The 20,423-nt window shown below is 40.8% G+C and overlaps 1 protein-coding gene across 2 annotated transcripts in view; it reads right to left on the bottom strand.

The window, feature by feature from the left end:
* Positions 1 to 20,423, bottom strand: part of ADAM12 (ADAM metallopeptidase domain 12) — a 190,780-nt gene that overhangs the window by 49,260 nt on the left and 121,097 nt on the right. Inside the window, exons 6-11 of one of the 2 annotated variants that reach the window (XM_009892720.1) lie at positions 18,489 to 18,672; positions 14,078 to 14,143; positions 12,429 to 12,500; positions 10,608 to 10,777; positions 9,331 to 9,415; positions 3,479 to 3,627 (exon numbers count right to left, since the gene is read on the bottom strand). In XM_009892720.1, the coding sequence (XP_009891022.1) occupies positions 3,479 to 3,627; positions 9,331 to 9,415; positions 10,608 to 10,777; positions 12,429 to 12,500; positions 14,078 to 14,143; positions 18,489 to 18,672 (726 nt within the window). The remainder of the gene's footprint in view (positions 1 to 3,478; positions 3,628 to 9,330; positions 9,416 to 10,607; positions 10,778 to 12,428; positions 12,501 to 14,077; positions 14,144 to 18,488; positions 18,673 to 20,423) is intronic. The other variant, XM_009892721.1, reaches the window with a different exon arrangement.

The raw sequence follows: 20,423 nt of genomic DNA, 5'->3' as shown, positions 1-20,423 counted from the left end.
AGACTAATGCCTTGCGTTTCACGGGAACTCTTCTGTATTTATCTAGCTGTCAGGAAGAATATTTTCACTCCTAAGAGTGGAAACTTTAGGGAGATACTTGGAAAACAAGTGGAATACTGAAATGCCCTTGGTGGCTCAGCCTAGTCCCTTAGTTTTCAGATACTGTGATCTCAGTAAAAATATTTGCAAATCTCTTTAAGACTCCTTATATCCTTCATTTTCACTTAGAACAGCCCATGGTCAAAACAATCCAAAAGAACTGGAGGAATATTATCAAAATATATGCATAAAAAAGGGAACAATGTGTTAGTATTAAGTGTTTCCTTATTGATACTATTTTTGTAGCAAAATCCCAAACTCCTACAGTCAGATTTATGTGATTTCCACAGCAGACATTTGAATCTTTAAAAGGCCTGAAGTGCCACAAATTTTGGGTTTTATATGCTTAATTCTATGTTATACAAAATATATTTTGCTAAAGTAGCGAGTCTTTAAGGCATTTGTAGCTCACACACAAGTGGTACACATCTTGCTGGCATCTTTTAAGAGTAAAAACTATAGGAAGCTCATTAAAGGATAGATCCAACAGAGTTTAAATTCCACCCTGATCCCAGGAGATTTTTTTCCACCAAGAAGTAATTTCCAAGACCTCTTCAAAGACTGAAACATAAGAACCGAAAGAAATGGCAATAATTAATGAAATCACTTTTAAGTAAAAAGCCTTAAAACATTCCCTTTTGCTGCACAACCACACAAATGACTCCAAAGTTAAGTTTACAGAGGCCTTTCTGGTATAACCCAGGTATTTCCTATTCTTTTTAGATGTCAGATAAGGACTTCTCAGGGACTTGTACTTTTTACAGTAGCTTCAGCTCAAGGACTTTTTTTTTTCTTGCACTTCTTAAATCTACCTTAACCTAACAGAAATTAGAAGAGCACAGAGTGAGTGACAATGAGTATACTGAGAGAGCAGGCTGTCTCTCTAAATATATGCTGCTTCCCCAGGATGCACTTTGTTTTGATGTTTTTGCTATTCTAAGAATGCATTTCAGGTAGGGGATATTCATTTGGCTTTCCCTTAAGACGCATACTGCCAGAGCCAAAAACTCTTCAGTGTTCCTTAAATGATGGCGCTCAGAGGAATACTGCTGTTGGTCAGATGTTGGGTAAATATTCAAAGTTTTAATTTTAAATTGGTAAAATGCAGTTTGGCTTAAGGCGTAAAGTATTCTCCCAGAATACTTATTAGATTGACAGCGCAGTATGAAGGTAAAGCCTGAGGCTATAAACCTGATGTTAAAATTTCCATTTATAAATCAATAATCACTGCAAACACAACAGCCTGCCCAGTTCTGTGAATGCCACAACCCTTCCTCAGGCACAAGTTGTACAGAAAGTTTGGTAAAAATCCAAAGAGAGCGTTACAAAGCTGAAGTGTACCTGGTGGCCCTCTCCCCACGCTGTCAAACCTGTGGGGTGCTGGAGTTGGGCACGGCGGTGCTGAAGGAACCACAGCCTTTGACCTGTGGGGTGCTACAGAAACCCCAACAGAGAGTGAGCTGGACTGCTTGGACTCACATCTGAGGAACATGCCGAGCGGGTACAACCTTACTCTGTCCATGCCCTGAGCCAACCCAGAGCCAAGTGGCTGGACTGGCGCATCCAACATAGAAGACAGCTTCAGATACACCCAAAGGACTTGGGGCAGAAGGCAGAACCAGGAAAGAGCTATCTAATCTCACGTTAGAGAGACCTTCACAAGATGAGTTCAGAAAGTGTCTGGAGATTTCTGTCCTGGGAGCAGCTCCTGCATTTATTTCCAAAAGTGGATGCCCAGCCAGTAACTCAGCTGCGATGACTAAAGCTTCCATGCATCTTTCAGGAGCTCAGAGCCCGGACCCATCTGCCCGCTGCTGACCAGCTATCACATCACATCCCCTCACCTCAGAGCCCCATTTCCAATTCCAGTTTGTATTCACAGTGTGCTTATGAGCCCTGACGTGCTGCAGAATGCAGTTCCATACAGATATTTACTACCTATTGTTTTGGAAGAGCCAAGTTATGCTTCTTTTCCAAACTGTAGAAATCACTCTCATTCTCCTCTACACACACAACTCTCTTTTGTTTGTCTCTTAACTTGCAGTGCTTGGCCTCTGGCCAGAATCCCTTTTTCTGCCTTGAAGGAGGGTGACAGCATGCCTTTGAAGAAACGCCAAGGCTGCTGTTAGGCTGACCAGCAGGGAGCAATCCTGCCCAGAACTCCCTGGCCTCTCCCAGATTGCTCTCCTCCTTTCCCAGAAACAAGCAGTCTCGGAGAAGGCAGAGGTTGAGCTGATCACAGTTCCCAGAAGAGATTTTTAAGCAACAGATGAAGTTTAAGCACACACAGAGAACGTTGGAGTTGGAAGAGACATCAGAAGATCATCTAGACCATCCCCTTGCCCCAAAGCAAATCCAGCTGTACCTACAAGACACTGCTGACGGATATTTGTCTGACTGGTTCTTACCAGCTTCCAGTCACAGGCAGTAACATTTCTGCGGGTAGTCCAGTCCAGCACATCACTTTCCATCCGGAAGCTTTGGTAAATCTACTCTCTCATACTTCCATTTAATCCTATCAGTTCTTGTCTGAATATGGACGAGGAGAACTCATTCATTACATTGTTCAGTTTCTAACAGTACTTTAAGATACAGAGAAGTAAGCTGTAACCTGTTACCCTGCTCATGGTGCCTGTACTTTTCCTGTCTACAAAAACACCAGTCTTCTCCATTGACATCGTGCCTTTATCGTCAGCACAGCAACAGTTCAGCACTGACTCAGAGCAGTGACCACGGGTTCACTGGCTTTGTTTCCCACAGCGTCTTATATCTTTTCCTGGAAGATCTCCCTCCGGCCACTGAACAACCCTAACCCCACCGACCTTACACATTCGATTTGCTCATTTACAGATTTGATGCTGCTACACACTTATCACGAGGGGTGAAATGCAAAAGTTTGTGCAAAACTAAAAACCTTGTCTGCACGAGACAAAGGCTTTACAGACAGTCTAATAATGTATTTCCTGCATTGCTTTATTTCCTACACATTCATCTTAGTCTTGGCCTTGGGATGTTGCTCATTTCCTATTATGACTGATACTCACTTGGCAAGATGAGAGAAGGTGAAATTCTGATTCAATACTTGAAATGCAGTTTGATAGGGTTTTTTTGTTTTTTTGGTTTTTTTTTTAAATTAACCAGTTGCTTATGGCATTTTTGTCTCTCACACTGGTAACACGGAAATAGAACGGTACAATGGTACATGTCGTGCTCTGATAACAAGTTTAATTGTTTCAGCTTGAGGGGGATAACTGCGAGAAGATTTGACAGGTGTTGAAAAGGTTTTTCTTTTTTCCCTTTAAATGCTCCTGAGACACAAAATGAAACAAAAAATTTCCCACTCTAACCATAAGTTGCCAGTGCTCACCCTCGCACTTACCCGGTAGAGGGGTTCATGATGCAACCCCCTTTATCAGTAGACGCTTTGCAGTTACAGCCCCGCTCCAGTGTGTCATGATTCATTCCAAAATTGTGTCCCAGTTCATGAGCCAGGGTCACTGCTGCACCTAGAGGGTTTTCTGAGTGATCCTTAAAAAAACATAAAAGAACCAGTGAAGTTGATGTATGATAACAATTTAAAAGACACATACCCCTCAAAGGTCCTATTGCCTGTCCTTTGAAATGGTTTATAAACTTACCCGCTGTAGTTACACTGGTGTTAAATGGACACAATTTTAAATTCATCCACACATACGAAGTGCAGACTGGGAATTTCAGGGCAGCCTATCTGTCGTGGCCACCCAGTTTCCCCAGCATGTTAGACATTTGAGACCATTGGGCTGCGTTGAACATCTGAACATCTCATTATTTAGGGCTTAAAATTCCCCTGCTCAATAAATCCCTGAAAGACGCGACAGTGGCAGAAAATAGTCACCCAGATGTGGAGTGTTGGAAAAGGCAATCATTTATGGGTGAGGATGAAGGTGATGAGGGAAAAGTGAGAAGATTCTTCATGTCAGGAGGTAAATTACAAATGCAGCAAGAGACTTCACTCGGTCTATTTAATATTCTTAGAATCATAGAATTGTTTGGGCTGGAAGGGACCTTTAAAGGCCATCTAGTCCACCCCCCCCCGCCTTAAGCACGGACGTCTTCAACCAGACCAGGTTGCTCAGAGCCCCGTCCAACGTGACCTTGAATGGTTCCAGAGATGGGGCATCTGCCACCTCTCTGGGCAACCTGTGCCAGGGTTTCACCACCCTCACAGTAAAACATTTCTTCCTTATATCTGGTCTAAATCTGCCTTCTTTTCGTTTAAAATCATAACCCCTTCTCCTATCACGACACGCTAAAAAACTTGCCCCCATCTTTCTTATAAGCCCCCTTTAAGTACCAAAAGACTGCAATAAGGTCTCCCCAGAGCCTTCTCTTCTCCAGACTGGACAACCACAGACTTTTCTTTAATATCAGAAACTATGTAATTCTTCAGACTGTGTCTTTGGTAGCAGAAAGTCCAATATTTCACAAGCCTTGTAAGAAAGACCAAGTACCTTTGAAAATCTCCTTTTAAAAATGAAAGGACAAAGAAAGTTGAAATCTTTGATGCCCTCCTGTTAACACCCAGGAACATTCTAAATGTTGCAAATGTCAAAATTGAAATATTAACATTAATCCTTGTTGAAATGCTGATTTTTGGGACAACTATTTCTGAGAAATTCACTGTATGGTCTGCTTACAGCCTGCTGATCAGACTGATGTTTTGGCTTAACCACAAGTAAGAAACCTTTCCACATTGATCATTTTCCCTCAGGGAAAAAAATTCCGCTGTACTCATATGAAAGCTTTCCCTAAAGGTATAAGCATGTAATATAAATGCATGATCCACTATTTATCAGTCAGTAAATGGAATTACTATGTACAGCTGCCTGCTCTAAAAGCATATATGAATATATTCAGTTTAAAGAACTCTTAGTATCATCTAAGCCAGCCCTCAGACTAAAAAGAAGTGAAAGGTAAAACTGTCTAAAATGTTAGCTATATATTAATGAAGTCCTTAATACATGATTTGGGGTAGATTTAAGAGTTTCTTCTTTCATCTGTGCATGCTAATATTTTTAGTAAATCATTTCTCAAACAGAAAACCAAATCAAAAAGAGGATCATTCTGAAAGCAAGAAACTACTCCTTCTGCACATGGAATAAACTCAGAAGAATTTTATCTTTTAACAAAGGATCTCATTTTAGTTTTCCCTGAATTTTAAAAGGTTAATATAAAAATCTTGTGACTAACGTAACAGCCAGTTTGTGTGCAATTATGTTCTGAGACGCCTGTTTGCTGAAAGAAGCTGTACAACCTGTCCTAGTAGAAGAAACAACAGAGTAAACCTAAGCAGCAAAATAATCTGTAATAGTCAAGAAAATATATGCTCCTGCACAATGCCTACGTATGGAGATGTCTTATCTAGACACTAGTCACATACAGATTGATTCATCTTTGTACTCATGGTAATTTATGAAATATTTAGGGAATTCAATGTAATCAAACCTGATGTCATAAAAAGAGCACAACCTCTCACTCAACTGGAAAACAATCCAGGACTGAAGAAAGAAATGATATAATTCCATATAATTTACCAGCAGCACACTGGAGTGATGCCTTGAAATAAGGGCCATGTGGTCAAGACAGAAACTCCTCTAAGCTTTGAGCTACCAAGACAGACAACAAACTGAGCTCAATTTTTCTTTGTTTTGCCAGGTTCTCCTACTGAACGGAGATTGTATTTAGTTGAACGCCTTTAAAGCTGACAATTAAAAAAACAGCAACCCAAAACTAGAATTCACACAGTCCACTCCAAAACTAGAGCAATAAATGATCTGAAATGTAATTTGGATCTTGAATAGGCAAACAATTATTACAGCCCATGCGGTTCTCATTACTCACTCAGACCCACTTGGAATGCAATTTTATCAGTTTCTAGAGAGGGTTCTTAAAACAAGGAATGTGATGTCTCAGCAAAAGAGGTTATTTGAAGACAGCGTAAATGAAGATTATCCAAACAAACAGTGACATGTCCCATTTGATACTGAGACCATTTAAGTATCACAAGGACTAAAGAAATGAATAGAAATGTGACTTTGATTTATTCCACCAGGGTCTTTTAAAGTTAACTTGAGCAGTAAAAGTCATTACCAAACAGTTTCACAACCACTGAATAAGCAACCATCTACTTTTAAGACATTAGAAGCTGTTGCACAAAACATGCAGCTGCTTCCAGCTGAACTCTGCTTCGTTCCGCTGAGATTCAGATCAAATCGTAGTAATAAAATACTGTCACCTACAGCTAGAACAGGCAAATGCCCCAGTCCTGGTACTTTCCATGCAGGTTCACTCAGTTGTAGGACTAAGTTTCCTAAACTACGCTTTTATTTCATTGAATCAATTCACTGAAATGTGACTGCCTCAGTTGCACACTTATCGTTCAGCCTAACTTCCCACTAAATTTCGATGGAAATGTGACATGAGTGAGAATACTACATTACATTACAGCAACTCAGCAATACTTTACTTTTAAATCCATGAATTTAGTGGGCAGTCTTTTGAAACAGAAGAATGGAGCTCAAATCATGAGTCAAAGACTTGCTTTAATGTCAACTTCTGTTTTGTCTTTCTACAACACAACAAAACCATCACAGTAAAATAAAATTATAATGCTCTTGATACACCAAAACCTTCTCATACTCAGATGACTGCTCTCCCCACTTTGGGCTTCTCTTAAAAATAGTGGCAGACAGGGCGTCACCTACCACTGAGAGAATTCAGCCCTATAGAAAAGTAGGGATGGGCAGAGGAATTTAAATTTAAAATAAAATAAAATTTAGAGCTGACTAACTGCAAAACCAGTAAGGAAAATCAGATCATACAAGGATTACTCGAGTTTTTGACTTCAAATGTTATTTCTTGTGCAATCTCTCCATTGCCTCTTCTTTCAGAACAGCTCTGATAGCTTTTTGGTATTGAGCGTTCAGGGTGGGATGGGTAAGAGGTTGGCTGAATTATAAGGATGGCCAAAAGTTTGATTGCCCAGTGTAGAGATGGTTGAGCACAGTAGCCTCTTGGTTTAATAGTTATTCATTCTTCTGTTTGTGCGTCTTCCAAATTTAGATCTTTCTTCTGTACGTACCAGTATATATAAAAACTTCCTTTGTATATATCTGAATTAGCCTTTGTTAACTGAGGGGGGAAGGTTGGGCAGCTGCCCGACTGGGTTTTCAGTCGAGCATTTCCTTGTTTGGGATTTGGCTCCTTTTTAAGGATTTGCTTAAGGAACTGGAAAACATTTCTAGGTGTGCTGTGCAAGCACAAGTTAATTTGCACCTCAAAAGTTTCAGTTCCTGGAGGTGGGAGCCTCTGGGACACATCACACTCCCCTGCATAACTGAAGCCGCGGCCTGGCCCGCGATTCATGCACAGACATTGGGCTTCTCCTGGTCATATAAATCAGTCTCTCTGTCAGATCCCTGAGAGCACTTAAAGAAATGCTGATTCTTGTTTTCTTGTTACTGGAATGAAATATTTTTTTGTCGTTTGTGGTTAAAATGACAGTTTCCAGAGTGAAGAGAACTGACTGTGCAGTAAAGTACACTATAGCATATCTTAAAGTTTATGCTAAAAATTAAAAAAACCAAAAACATCATAATTAAGGGCATCTCTGACTGCAGATAAGGCCAAAGCTATGACTGCTGGCCTGAGGGTGAAATGGATAAAATGGGGCTGTCTGCCTCATGTATACCTTTGCCAAGATTTGGAAGTGCACTTGGAGACTCCTACAGCTTTTTCTTCCTCTTTTCCTCCTTTTCCTTTCGTACCTATCACCCAAGCACCCAGTGAAAAGCTGTTACAAACACCAATTAGAGTCTCAGCTTCTAAAGCTACGAAGAGACTGAAGCCTTTGGCTACAATTTTGACCTGAGTTTCTCCAAATTATGTGATTTGACTGGTCTTTCCAACTGTCCTCCACGTCAGCTTCCCTGCTCAGCTAGTAAATTGTCCCACTCTGGACCGTCTAGGCAGTGTCTTCCATGAATGCATACATCACCCCAGCTTGGCTTCTTGCCTTCTTGTCCTAGAGACCACAAAGAGGTCCTTCATTGTGGACCAACCTCAGCTTGGATGCTAGTTAAGAAAGAAAGAAATACAGGAGCTTCAAGGGACTGTATCTCTGGGATTACTTTGCTACGTGGACTGTCTTGAGGCAAAAGCCTTATTGTCCTGAGCTCCAGGTTAGCGCTAGGAAGCTTTGAAGAACTGGGAGCTTTGAGACCATGCAAACGCTGACCATTGTGCATTCCTGAGCTTCCACCTCACTTATACAGGGATCTGCTGCTGAGGTGTCCAGCAGAGGTGGAGAGAACCACCACACCATCTCAGGTGCTGGAAATCTCAACAAAGCTGTAGAAAACACAAAGGTTTGCAGCACGTGCAGGCTGAACTCAGAGGCAATCTAAGAGGTTTTTAGGACTCCCTGGTTTTCTGCTCTGGAGTTGAGCTCTGAGGTCACCAGTTGAGCCTTTTAGTGGCCTGCAAGCTCGGGGAGTCTACATCTAATTTATTTAACGTACTTCTATTGCAAAGCTTAGTTAACGCAAAACTTCTTTCCCCCTGCTTTTGCACAGAACAGTTAAAAATAAATAAATAAAAAAATCTGAAAGAAAATATTCCAGAACTACTTCCAGAAATTGGCTAAGATGTTTACTTGTATGTTCATCATGTCTAGCATCTAACGACGGCATTACCAGCAGTACTCTTTGAGAGAGGCTCAGGTAGAATAAATGCTGCCATTGTTTGTTCTCGTTGTCTGGCAATGTAATACACTCACTGAGCTGCAAAGATGGAAAATGAGGCCTTACACAGGAAACTCTGTAAATACAGAATAAAACCAATATAATAAAATATTCAGGATAGGCTGTTGTTGCCTGTAACACTAGTATACCCAAATGCATAACAAATCCATCTTCTGGTTCTCATCCTTCACAGCACCTCAGCACCTGATTTAATGACAATTAGGAGCAGAGGATTCTTGTAAAGGTGTCATGCTATTTTAATGCAATATTTTGATTTTTTTCACTATGGAAACTATCATTTACAAGCAGTCTGAATGTAGATATAGATAATATTGAGATTGAAAATGGGGCAACTGGGGCTGTTGTTCCGGTACAGAATACAGCACTACAAAACTTGAGATCTTGTTGCACCAGCTGGGCCAGTTTCAAGTCCTGCGCTTTTACCACTTACCATGACGACCCCTCCGGACTGCTCTGCAGTGCACATGCTCATTATGGGCGCCATGCCAATGGTAGTCCCTTGGAAGTACACCCCACTGCAGGAAGGAGGGAAAGGAGAAGAAACACAGAATCACCATTCAACCCCAAGATACCGCCCTATTATTTTCAGTCTTGTATTTCTGCCAATCTCTAACAAAGATCCCATTTCAAATGTGTCAGCTCCAGACATTTGCAGGTTTAAAACAATGAAAAGCAGAGATTAGTCATGCCAACTTGCCAAACTGACAGTGACAGCATCCCTGCTATGAGAAAGATCCATTTGATCACCATCCTTTGGGCTTACTGCTCTAACAGGACCCTTCCTTCCTTTTTTTTCCCCCTGACTGAAGTCGGGAATAGAAATACAAACATAAAAATAATGTCTCTAGCTCCAAGAAGGGTTATTTTAATGCAGTGGGAAGTCTATATGCTACTTGTTTTAATACACAGCCTAGAATGTAATAATTCCAAACAAAGTATTATTATAGATAGAGAGTAATCAACTATCTGATGAGGGACAGTTTGGAAGGGCTCACTCTATTCTTACGCATATAATGTAAGAATATCTATGTAATGAGTAAAGAGCTCCTTTTAATTACTAAGTTGTCAGGTTTGTGTCTCTATGGTATAAAGAATGGTTCATTGATCAAAATGATACCTGGTTCAAGAAAGAGGTGTTTCTCTTACGTTTATTTTTTAAAGAGCGCTTTTACTTCGAGTATATTTACTTAATTACTTTAATCCAGGAAAGCGCAGCAGCGTAAAAGATGTGTATGATTTAATTTTTAAGTCACAAATGTGAACAAATTGACCAATTTAGCCTGCATTTTAAAGTTTACTGAGGTCTTTCTACTAACAAACAGCATTCACATAGTGCCCCCTCAGCCCCTTTTGGGGTGAGGGCAGGACTGCCTTTTTCGGTAACGATTTAGACTGAGACCAGCTTACACCCCTTGTAAATTCACACCATAAGTATTTGCCAGTTTATTACACATCAACACTTCTACATGAGTTGTATTCGGGAAAGGCCAAGAAGGAACAGGGCTATTGCAGAGCTGTGGAAGGAAATTCATCTGAAGCATCTGCTGAAGGGCTCTGCAAAGGGCTTTTATGTTTGATGTTTGCAGAGGGGAAAGACAAACCCTCAGGAGCACAGATGTTCCTCCGAACCGCTTAGCAACTGGGGAAGAATTCAGTACAGCTATTCTCAAATCACTGAAATCCCGGCAGATGTAGTGTCAAGTCTACCTTATCAACTGTGCATTGTCATGGGGTTTACGAGGTAGTAGTTTTAGCTTTCTCCAGTCCAGAAACTCATGGAGGCTGGTGAAAGGGTCTTGAGAAATAGAGCACTTATCCATGTCATTCCATACTTCCACTCCAACCAGGGCTACTCGAATATTTAGTGGCCTATAGAACTAAGGAGAAAAGAAAAATAGAAACACGTCTCTAAAACCCACTTGGATTAGAATATTTCAACAGAAGCATAATGTGCATATGAACCTTTCTTGCAGAGGCTCAAAGGGTCTCTTCTCCAGGGAAAAAGCGAACACCTGGTACAACTGACTCAGACAATATTTCTATGATTCAGAGAAAAGTTCTGACCTGACTAAATATCCGTAAGGCATTCAAAGACATCCAGAGATTTGCTACTTCTTTATGTCCCACCCGAGTTTGGTGTCTTCCTTCAAGATGAAACGCTGCAACTACCTTCACATGTCCTTCACTTCTGACCACTGACGGTGCTGTACTACAGTTGTGGTTCAAAATAATAGCTGAAAATTAGCCAGAGTCATCGAGTTTTGCTCACAGCAGATAAACCCAAGTGATTTTAGCAGTGTGGGCTACATACACTATTACCACACTAGTAAATGCCACAGTTGCTACAAGAGGGGAGCCGGAGCAGCATTAGCAACGGAGCAGAGATAACAATTCTAATGTGAGACTAATGTGAGGAAGGATTCAAGAATCGATCACGCCCAGATTTTGCTGACAGTCTGAGAAAACAATATAGTAGATCTTTGTCTTGTTTATATGCATTACAGTCATTTGGATAACATTGCATTTGCTGAGCATAAATTAAGCACGAAACATAAATATATTATAACATGCAAAATTAATTTTGAGCAGGTAACATATAAATACGTATCCTCCAGTAATAAGTCTGCAAGACAATTATGGAAGAGGTGGAGGTGTCTTCAGCAGCTTGTTTTTAATCAAGAATGCTTCTCCTTGAGTTATTGCCCTTGAAGTATCACTTGATAAGTTCGCAGCTAAATTAAGACTCCCTCAGTTATAATTTCGCTACTGGACTCCTAATTTTTTCTGGTCATATAGCACAACAAAAATAAACTTTAATTTGTTCAAAAACACTGTAGAGGACTCTTAGCATTTGTTTATTGTCAATAAATTGCATCAAATGAAAAAAAAGCAGTGTATGTCTCTTTCTTACTGCTCTCACTCAGCCATCAACTCCTTGTTCCTTAAGCACTGCATATTTTTAATTCTGGGCTAGATAGGTTATTGACCATTTCTTCACAGGCCCTTTGTTGGTCTTATAATTGGACCATCCCTTGCTGCTCAAAGGACTTCGTTCTCTAAATTCCTCCTCAAAATAAGCCTTTTCTTATGGGCTCTTCCATATGTAATTATCTCCACTCTTTTCCCAGGTTAATAAAATCCTAGGGCTAAATGGTGCATCTCCTTAGCAACAGCACTTCCACAGATATACACATCCCATATGGTTCAGACGTTACTGAGCACTGTTTAAAGCAGAGTAGAGCTACAGCCCAGTGTGTTGAAGGGCACACAAAAGGTTTAAGTTTACTTTTTGGGTTTTACTGGTTGAAGAGAAGCATTGCTCTGAAATACTGGAGTATTAGGAAAGCAGCAGGTTTAGCTCTTTGAAAAGGTTGGTGGATAAGGAGATGTGGCAAAGGTTGTGAAAACTGCTGATCTGAGCATGGCAGCTTTCTTAATTTACCAGTAGAAGGAACATAGATTTCACAGCAACGTCTTTCAGAAAGTGTAGTAAGTTTGGAAAAAGTGAAATAATACTCATGTTCTTACCTTATCAACATAGTTTGCAATTTCTATCAGCCTTTGCTTAATTTTTTCCACATCCTTGCCTTGTCTCTGAAACTTGGAATGTAAAGGATCAGTGTAGTAGCGGCACAAATATCATAGCATTTCCCCCCAGTGGCCACCTTATTCTGCCAGCAGTGTCGGTGAGGTTTGGGCACACGAAAGACCATCAGCAGACTCCTCTTGGCTTCATGGGACCACGGTCTGCCTCAGAATATGCACAGGCTATGGGATAGGATTTTGGTTTTCCCAAAAAGTTTTTTAAATCCCTAGTTTTACATAGGGATCTTTCTGGGACTGATTTATGAAAAAAAAAAGGCTCTTCTGTCAACTGTTTCAGCTCTTGCAGCAGTGATTGGAATTCCCTAACTAGAAGTGTTCAAGGAGACGAAAAATGTAAATAGCAAAACAATTCAAACCAAGGTGTAGATCTTTGGTTGCCATTCAACCCACTGGAACATTTCACAGAATCACAGAATCACAGAATGGTTAGGGTTGGAAGGGACCTCTGGAGATCATCTAGTCCAACCCCCCTGCCAGAGCAGGGTCACCTACAGCACGTTGCACAGGACGGCGTCCAGGCGGGTTTTGAATGTCTCCCGAGTGGGAGACTCCACCACCTCTCTGGGCAGCCTGTGCCAGTGCTCCACTACCCTCAAAGTAAAGAAGTTCCTTCTCATGTTAAGATGGAACTTCCTATGTTCAAGTTTATGCCCATTACCCCTCGTCCTATCACTGGGCGCCACTGAAAAAAGACTGCTCCCATCCCCCTGGCATCCTCCCGTTAAGTATTTGTAAGTATATATATTTCTACAGTCAGTCCTGACTACTCGCTTTGAAGCTCTCTTTCCAAACCGTCAGGAAGGCAGTTGTGCTTCACTCAATGTGACAGTGAAATACCACTTCAAAAGCACGTGCAGGATCCTATAGTGTCTTCCAAACAGTGATGGTCCCACCAAGGACAGAGTTAATGGCAGTGAAGACTTAACTAGCTCAAGGAGATCATAGAATCATAGAATGGTTTAGGTTGGAAGGGATCTTGAAGATCATAGAGTTCCACCCCCTCTGGGCAGGGACACCTCCCACCAGCCCAGGTTGCCCAAGGCCACGTCTAGCCTGGCCTTGAACACCTCCAGGGATGGGGCAGCCACAGCTTCTCTGGGCAACTTGCGCCAGGGGCTCACCACCCTCACAGGGAAGAGTTTCTTCCTAATATCTCATCTAATTCTCCCCTCTTTCATTTTAAAACTGTTCCCCTTGTCCCATCGCTCCCCTCCCTGATCAAGAGTCCCTCCCCAGCTTTCCTGTAGCCCCTTGAGGGACTGGAAGGGGCTGTAAGGATCCTGGGCAGTGAATTCGTATTTGCCTCTTCTTGAATTACTGTCAGATATCCCAATTATTTGGGAGTCAAATTCCTCATGAAGTATTGCAAGAAACTTCTACAATCAACTGTCAGTGTTGCCCTATTTTAATAGTGCCTTCCACTGCTTAGCCCTAATTTGGGATGAAGCTTTACCTTTGAAAACCCCCATGTTACTATCCAAAGCTGATTACTCACAATATCATGGAAGCTGAACTGAGCTACCTGTTTCCCACCTGTGCTTCCCATAGCTTTTTACTTTTAAGTTTCTTACCTCACGATTATCTGCCACAATAACAAGCTCCACATACTTCGTTGTCTTCAGAGTCTCCCTCTTGTACTGCCAAAAAAGATGCAAATAGAATTTTGTTTTCGCAATAAGTGACTCTTGGAGTCAGCTCTCCTTCAGTCCAACAAAGTGCTTGCGAGAGGAGATACACAACATCTCAGATTTCCAAAGATTTCACTACATACAAGTTTTTATTGCATTCCTTCTCCTCATGGAAGTTTTCCTTTTATCTACCACAGCAGAACTAGTCTACGTGGTACTTACTTACAAAAAAAAACCCCACACTGGGGTTTGATGACAGAAAGCAGGAAAGTGGTGCAAAGTGTCTCTCACCCTTTCAGCTTTCTGCAGTTGAAATGTTTGAGTTATCTTTCCTCGCAGGAGAATATCATCTCTAGCAGAAAGACCTTTGCTATTTCCAAGACACATTTAAAGAAATGATGAGATGACTTTTAGCAAACACTTCACACAATAGACAAACTGGCTACTAAGAAAAATGAGAGATAAAGGGATATTGAGTGAAGCAGAGAAGAGATCAAGTGGTCAACTGATAAATTATGTAGGAAGAAAAACCCAAGAACAAAAACTGCTGGAAAAAAACAGAATGAACTGTCAGTGTCTGGGGAAGCAAACTAATAATCCAAAACCGGAAGGCATACATTTAATTTTGTATCTGTATATTCATATAAAACAGCTGGACACACTACTTGCACTTCTAAATGCAGGTCTTAAAAGAACCATATTTAGCTGCAAAAAGATTACTGAAGAAAATGAAAAATATTTTGTGATAGAACTAATGATAGCACAGCTCCTCTGCTACCCTAAATTTGTGACCTACAAATGCCGGTAAAAGTTCTGTGATTTACAGCAACTGAGCATCTACTCTATCATTCCTCCCCTGTTAGGGAAAAGAGGTCTCAGCAGTATATCTGATCTTCATGCCAGAACTGAAGAGCTTGAGCAGATGTATGACCTACTAATGACTATGATGTCTTGAACTAAACTAATGCTCTATAACCTAAAACATGACTAAAGCTTTCCAAAGCAAACTGTTCCAAGGCAAACTGTGTGATCCCCTAAGCTAACTCAGTGCTGGACATCACCTTCCAGACAAATTTTACAAAGTTTTCTTCGCAGTACCGAAGTGTTCCTCTTTGTTATCATCAAACTAATGATTTTGAACGTTTTACAAGAAGCTTTGTCTTCAGAGGAAAATGACAGATGTAACCTTTAGTAACTCTGACTTTCGAACTTGTATTTAATAGTGTCGCACAGCCTTCAAACTGCAGGAACGGGAAAATAGTTAAGTTCTATTTGGACAGTATTTGTGAGCTGAGGAAGTAAAATCTATCATTAATGAACGAAACGTCAATGATAGAACACAGGATTGCACTTATTGGGAGGTCTGGCAAATGTGCTCAGGTAGGTATTCTTACAACTTCTCCTGGTATTGGGGCTCTCTGTTACCTTGTCGTGCAACTGTCACCACCATGGGGACACGGCATGTGCACAGACTTGGTGGACATGCCCACACCTCCTCTGCCACACAGGTCTTCAGCAGCACCTGGTGATATGCTGGCTGGGAACCAGGACACCAAGGAGTCAGCATGTCCCCTCCTGCTGCTCCTGGAACAGCAGCAGAGGCAACACAAGGGGCCTGCCATGTCTCAGTAGACTTCAGCTGAATCTACCGTGCTCTGGCAGAGCTTGATTTACCTCCCTGCATAATATATCAGACACGGGTGAGATGCCATGTAAGGCAAATGACCATGTGGGTTTTGTTTGTGACAGAATCAATCTCTCAGACACTGAAAGTCTCACACAAACCTGAAATTTATTATGTGGTCCTGATCAGAGATGTACCCTCAAGGTGCCTCTAGTCTTCTTCCAAATAAAGAGTAAAAGATGAGACAGGAAAATCCAGGTACAAAGATATAAGAAGAGCACTGTTACATCAGTCAATTTAAACCATTCACTTTTTACCAAGAGTAAAACTGGACTGGAGAGAGTTAGCTTGAGAGAAATTGGCTAGCGGGGTATAATCATGTAAGCCTCTGGTGACTGACTTGCATAACAAATCTGTTCCCGTGATTTGCTCAAAGGCTATGCGCATTCCCTGGATACAATACTTATTTATAAAATGTACCTAATTATGACTTCTTTCAGCTTGCTTTCTGCAGCCAACTGCATCAATGCACAATCCATTGCCTGAGTTAATCCTTCAGAATTAAAATGAAGAGTCAATAATACAGCCATGATATATAGACATGATGGGAGAAAATATGCGTTGTTCTGCTCACCACTGCCTTTTCCCCCTGCTTCTACCACGCCTGATCCTATCACGAAACTGCTGTCTCATGTCACTGTAGCCCTTCCTCATGTTCCTCTCCCTGGGAATTGCCATAGCTGGGATTCACACTGCAGTTTGCAGCCTCTCTTTTTCTCCGTGATCCAGTTGCCCCGAATGGCTCACCTGCCTCATCTGTTCTCCACCAGCACCACCAAAATGGCTATTTTGCGTGGCTACAGAGAAAAAGCCGTACTGCAGGGGCTGTCTTACACATCAGGCTTGCTTTCTGTAGGATCCTATCTCAATGGACCTCAACTGGAAAACACACTCCTTGTTGCAATTTGAGGGTCCGCTGAGTTATGAAATGATCCAGTACGTACAGAGATCCAGCTCCAGTGGAGCAAACCGTGTTTGCACACATCTGCTGCGTTATCTGACTTGCTCTATTAAATCTCATGTTTGGATCCGGGAAGCTGAGTCTACTGTTTGTCCCATCATTTATCTGTATTTAAATCTAACAGAAAGGCTAGTCTAACTTTGTGATATACTGATCTCGCATTTCTGCTCTGCTCAATAAGCATTTAGCGAAGGGTCAGGGAAAAAAAAACAAACAAAAACTCCCCCAAACCTGTCAAGAAACCAAAAATTTTCATCATACCCTGAACCTGAGACTAGATTTCTGCTTGCTTCTGTTACCCAGAGTAATTTGAAGCAGCCTTAATTCTCCGTACTTTGCAGGTCATCTTTATTCAGTATGTCCTGACAGTCTGCTTAGCTGATGACAACATTGAAATATGAAAACTCAGTCCACACATTACATTTGACAACTTTCAAAATTCACACATTAGAAGTGTATCCAAACCACCCATTTTGTATATTGTACCTACCCATATGATGACTGTTGACAGGTTTTATAATTATGTCCACTGAACCACAGCAAAAATATTTTTCAGATATTTAAGGTGAATTCTGACATGTAGTTGAAGCCATCAACAGAATGTGACAACCATGAGGGTAATAGTAAAATTGCTTTGATTGTATCAGCTAGTTGTGGGCACACATTTTACTTCCATTTCCTAGTGTTGCATTGATTATTTCAGTGAAGTTCAGTCAAAACTCACGAAGATTTTGGGGCAACCTTAATAAAGTTGTGAAAAGCACTTTTCCAATGCTTTCAACCTATGTGCGTTTTCAGAAATAAGCTTAGCCCAGAAAATGGTGTATGAAAAGACTAATGCATTAGAAGTAATATTTAATATTCCTAAAATGTAAAATAATTTAATTCCACTACATAAACAATATCTAGGAATACCATTTAGGTTGCTTTCCTTTAGAATAAACTTGATACAAAGGCTTAGTAGTACATGTAAGTATAAATCCCAATATGGGACATTTAATAAATGCTGAGGGCAGGTTTGTATCATTGTACAGTTTCTGAACACCTAAACCAGTCTTTTCTACAACCTCCATCCGATACACAGATGAACTTATTACAGTATTACCTCTTCCTGATTTTTAGCTCATTTAATTTTCTATGGTTTCCATTAGCTGGATGCATTTCATAGTAAGTGCATTTCTTCCTACGCAGAAACAATTACAATAATAAATCTGTAAAATAATAGGGTGGGAATTTGTTTTGTCTGCAAAAGACGCTTTCCTACTAGAATGTAAAGGTTCAAACCTAATATTAGCAAAACATCACAGCTATCAGGTTCTCTTCCATCTTGGGTGGGCAAGAACTTTTCCAGACATTGCTCAGTGTTCTTAGGGGGTCTTAAATTCTTGTTATAATCATACATGAACCAAAATATATTACCATAAAATGAAACCATAAACTTTTCTGTGCTGTCTCATTACCAAAAAGAAAGTAAAAAGCAAGTTATGCATGCAGGATCAAGAAAAAGTAATAAAGCTTTAGCAAGTTGTGTAAGTGTATGCTTAATTTTAAGCATGCACTTAGTAACATGATGTCAACAGAAATCAGTAGGTTGAATATTTTGCTCCGTAGGGACTCTGCAATAAAGAGTTTTGCTGGGCAGTAATATTGAAATGCTACCAGAGATGTAGTCAGCAAACCAGAAAGCTAATAGCGCATCATTCACCTACCCTGCCAGCTTGAGAATGGTGTGATGTGTCATTGGCACCAGCTCTCATGGTAAAGATGTCCAGCTGGTGGCCACAAGATCCTGGGGCTATTTTCAAATTCTCTGCTCGGTAGATCTTGTGTTCACTTGTAGCACCTTCTAATGGCTCCAGAATGTAGCTTTTGTTTTCAAATACAATAATTCCCCTGTTACAGATGAGAACAGAGTAAGATGTATGGTTTTCAAGAGCTAATGCACGTTTGTCTACAACAAAGTTACAACAGGTTTTAATAATGATGGCATAGGAAAAAGCAAACCGCTGATTTACAACGTAATGGTTGGGTAGAGCAGGAAACATAAAAGCTGTATATTTGTCATTGCAGAGCACTGTACTTTAAAAGAAGCAATGGCTCAAAGAAAATTTTCCTCTTCTGAAGTGCTGTACTGTAGAGCAAAATTACATTTGTTTTTCATGTGTTTTCCATTCTCCCAGTGATGCATTGCCATTGCTGAGTGGAGTCACCATGCGTGTGCTTCTGAGGACCCAAGGCAAACAGTAATGAACGAAAGAGTGGTGAAATGCTTTTGTAAGAAAAGGTATGGCGTGAAAGTATTCGTTATAAAATTCATTATAAATATTGCACAGTGGGGCAGCAGAACAAAGCTTAGGTATATTAACCAGTGGAATCCTGTTTAACACATTTTACTACCCACAATAATAATTTTTACAGCAATACCAACTACTCTCTGAGGTTCTCAAAGATTTTCCACCCATGAAAGCACTCTTGTTGCATTACTCTCAGCTACAGCATACAAAGAGGAAAGAGGGGTTTAGGAAGAGAAAGGACGCCTGGCTCCGAGAACACAGGGAAGAACATAGGACACGTAGTCAATTCTGGGCTTCATGTGCTGCCTCCTAACCAAAAACTGCTCTCCCTGTATACTCCAGACAACTCACCAAATTAAAGCCGTGCTTGGGTTACATGTTGGGTTGTGCCCAATTATTCTGAACTGCTACAGTAAAACAAAGTTGACAAAAGGTTGAATATCTTTCCAGTTCCTCCTGCTGAGGAAGCTGCTGCCCTTAGGCTGCTCTTTCAGCTCAGCAGAGATATATAGGCAGTGAGGTATGGGTGTCCATGGTTGGCACATGCTGGAATAGAATTTCTGGTACTCTATGGCATAAAGAAGGATGATCTCCAACAATACCGCTGGAATTAATAATCATAACTGCAACTGGAAGACCACAGAGCAAGAAGACTGCTCTACTGTACATCAGGACTGGAACAGCAGAAGAAGGCACGAAGTAGGTTTACAGACAGGGCTCAGGTAGCAATTACTGTAAGAGAAAGGAATTTAACATTCAGTGCCTAACTTACAAGTGTGTAACTTGCATCCTGAGCACATACTGCCAACCACCCAGCAGGGCCCCAGGTAATTCCTACATCGAGCTGGACATCAGGTTTTGTTAGGTAACTGTGACCAAAGAAAGGCACCCTTTCAAACCCATTTCTCTTTTCTAAACTAGGGACAAGCATTTGCTTATGGGGTGTTGTAAGCTTCCATCAATTAGACACTACACTGAACAGAGCACTGCATTACTAATATCTTCCCTGTCTTTAAATTATGAAGGCATTAATCCCTAAGCAGTGGCAAAGGTTCAGCAATAATTATGATCTACCTACTTGGAATTCCTATGAAACTTCTAATTGGTCGAGGCGTTCTTCGTCAATTCCTCCTCTAAACTGCTCTATACTGTCTATATATGCTCTTAAACAGCAATAATTTTCATCCCCAAACTGGTCCTATTTTATTAGTGTGTCTTTTTGGTGTATAGGAAGTGCCTGCTCTTTTTATTTCTGTCTGTACTGCAACAAAGGTAAGATGCTATAACCATTGTGAGAGTGATACATGTCTCTATACAATTATTCTGCAGGAAGATAAAAAAAAAAAAGAA

This window comes from Charadrius vociferus, unplaced genomic scaffold, assembly GCF_000708025.1.
Source record: "Charadrius vociferus isolate BGI_N301 unplaced genomic scaffold, ASM70802v2 scaffold38, whole genome shotgun sequence".
Lineage (NCBI taxonomy): Eukaryota > Metazoa > Chordata > Aves > Charadriiformes > Charadriidae > Charadrius > Charadrius vociferus.
This window is presented reverse-complemented; position numbering and strand designations above follow the sequence as displayed.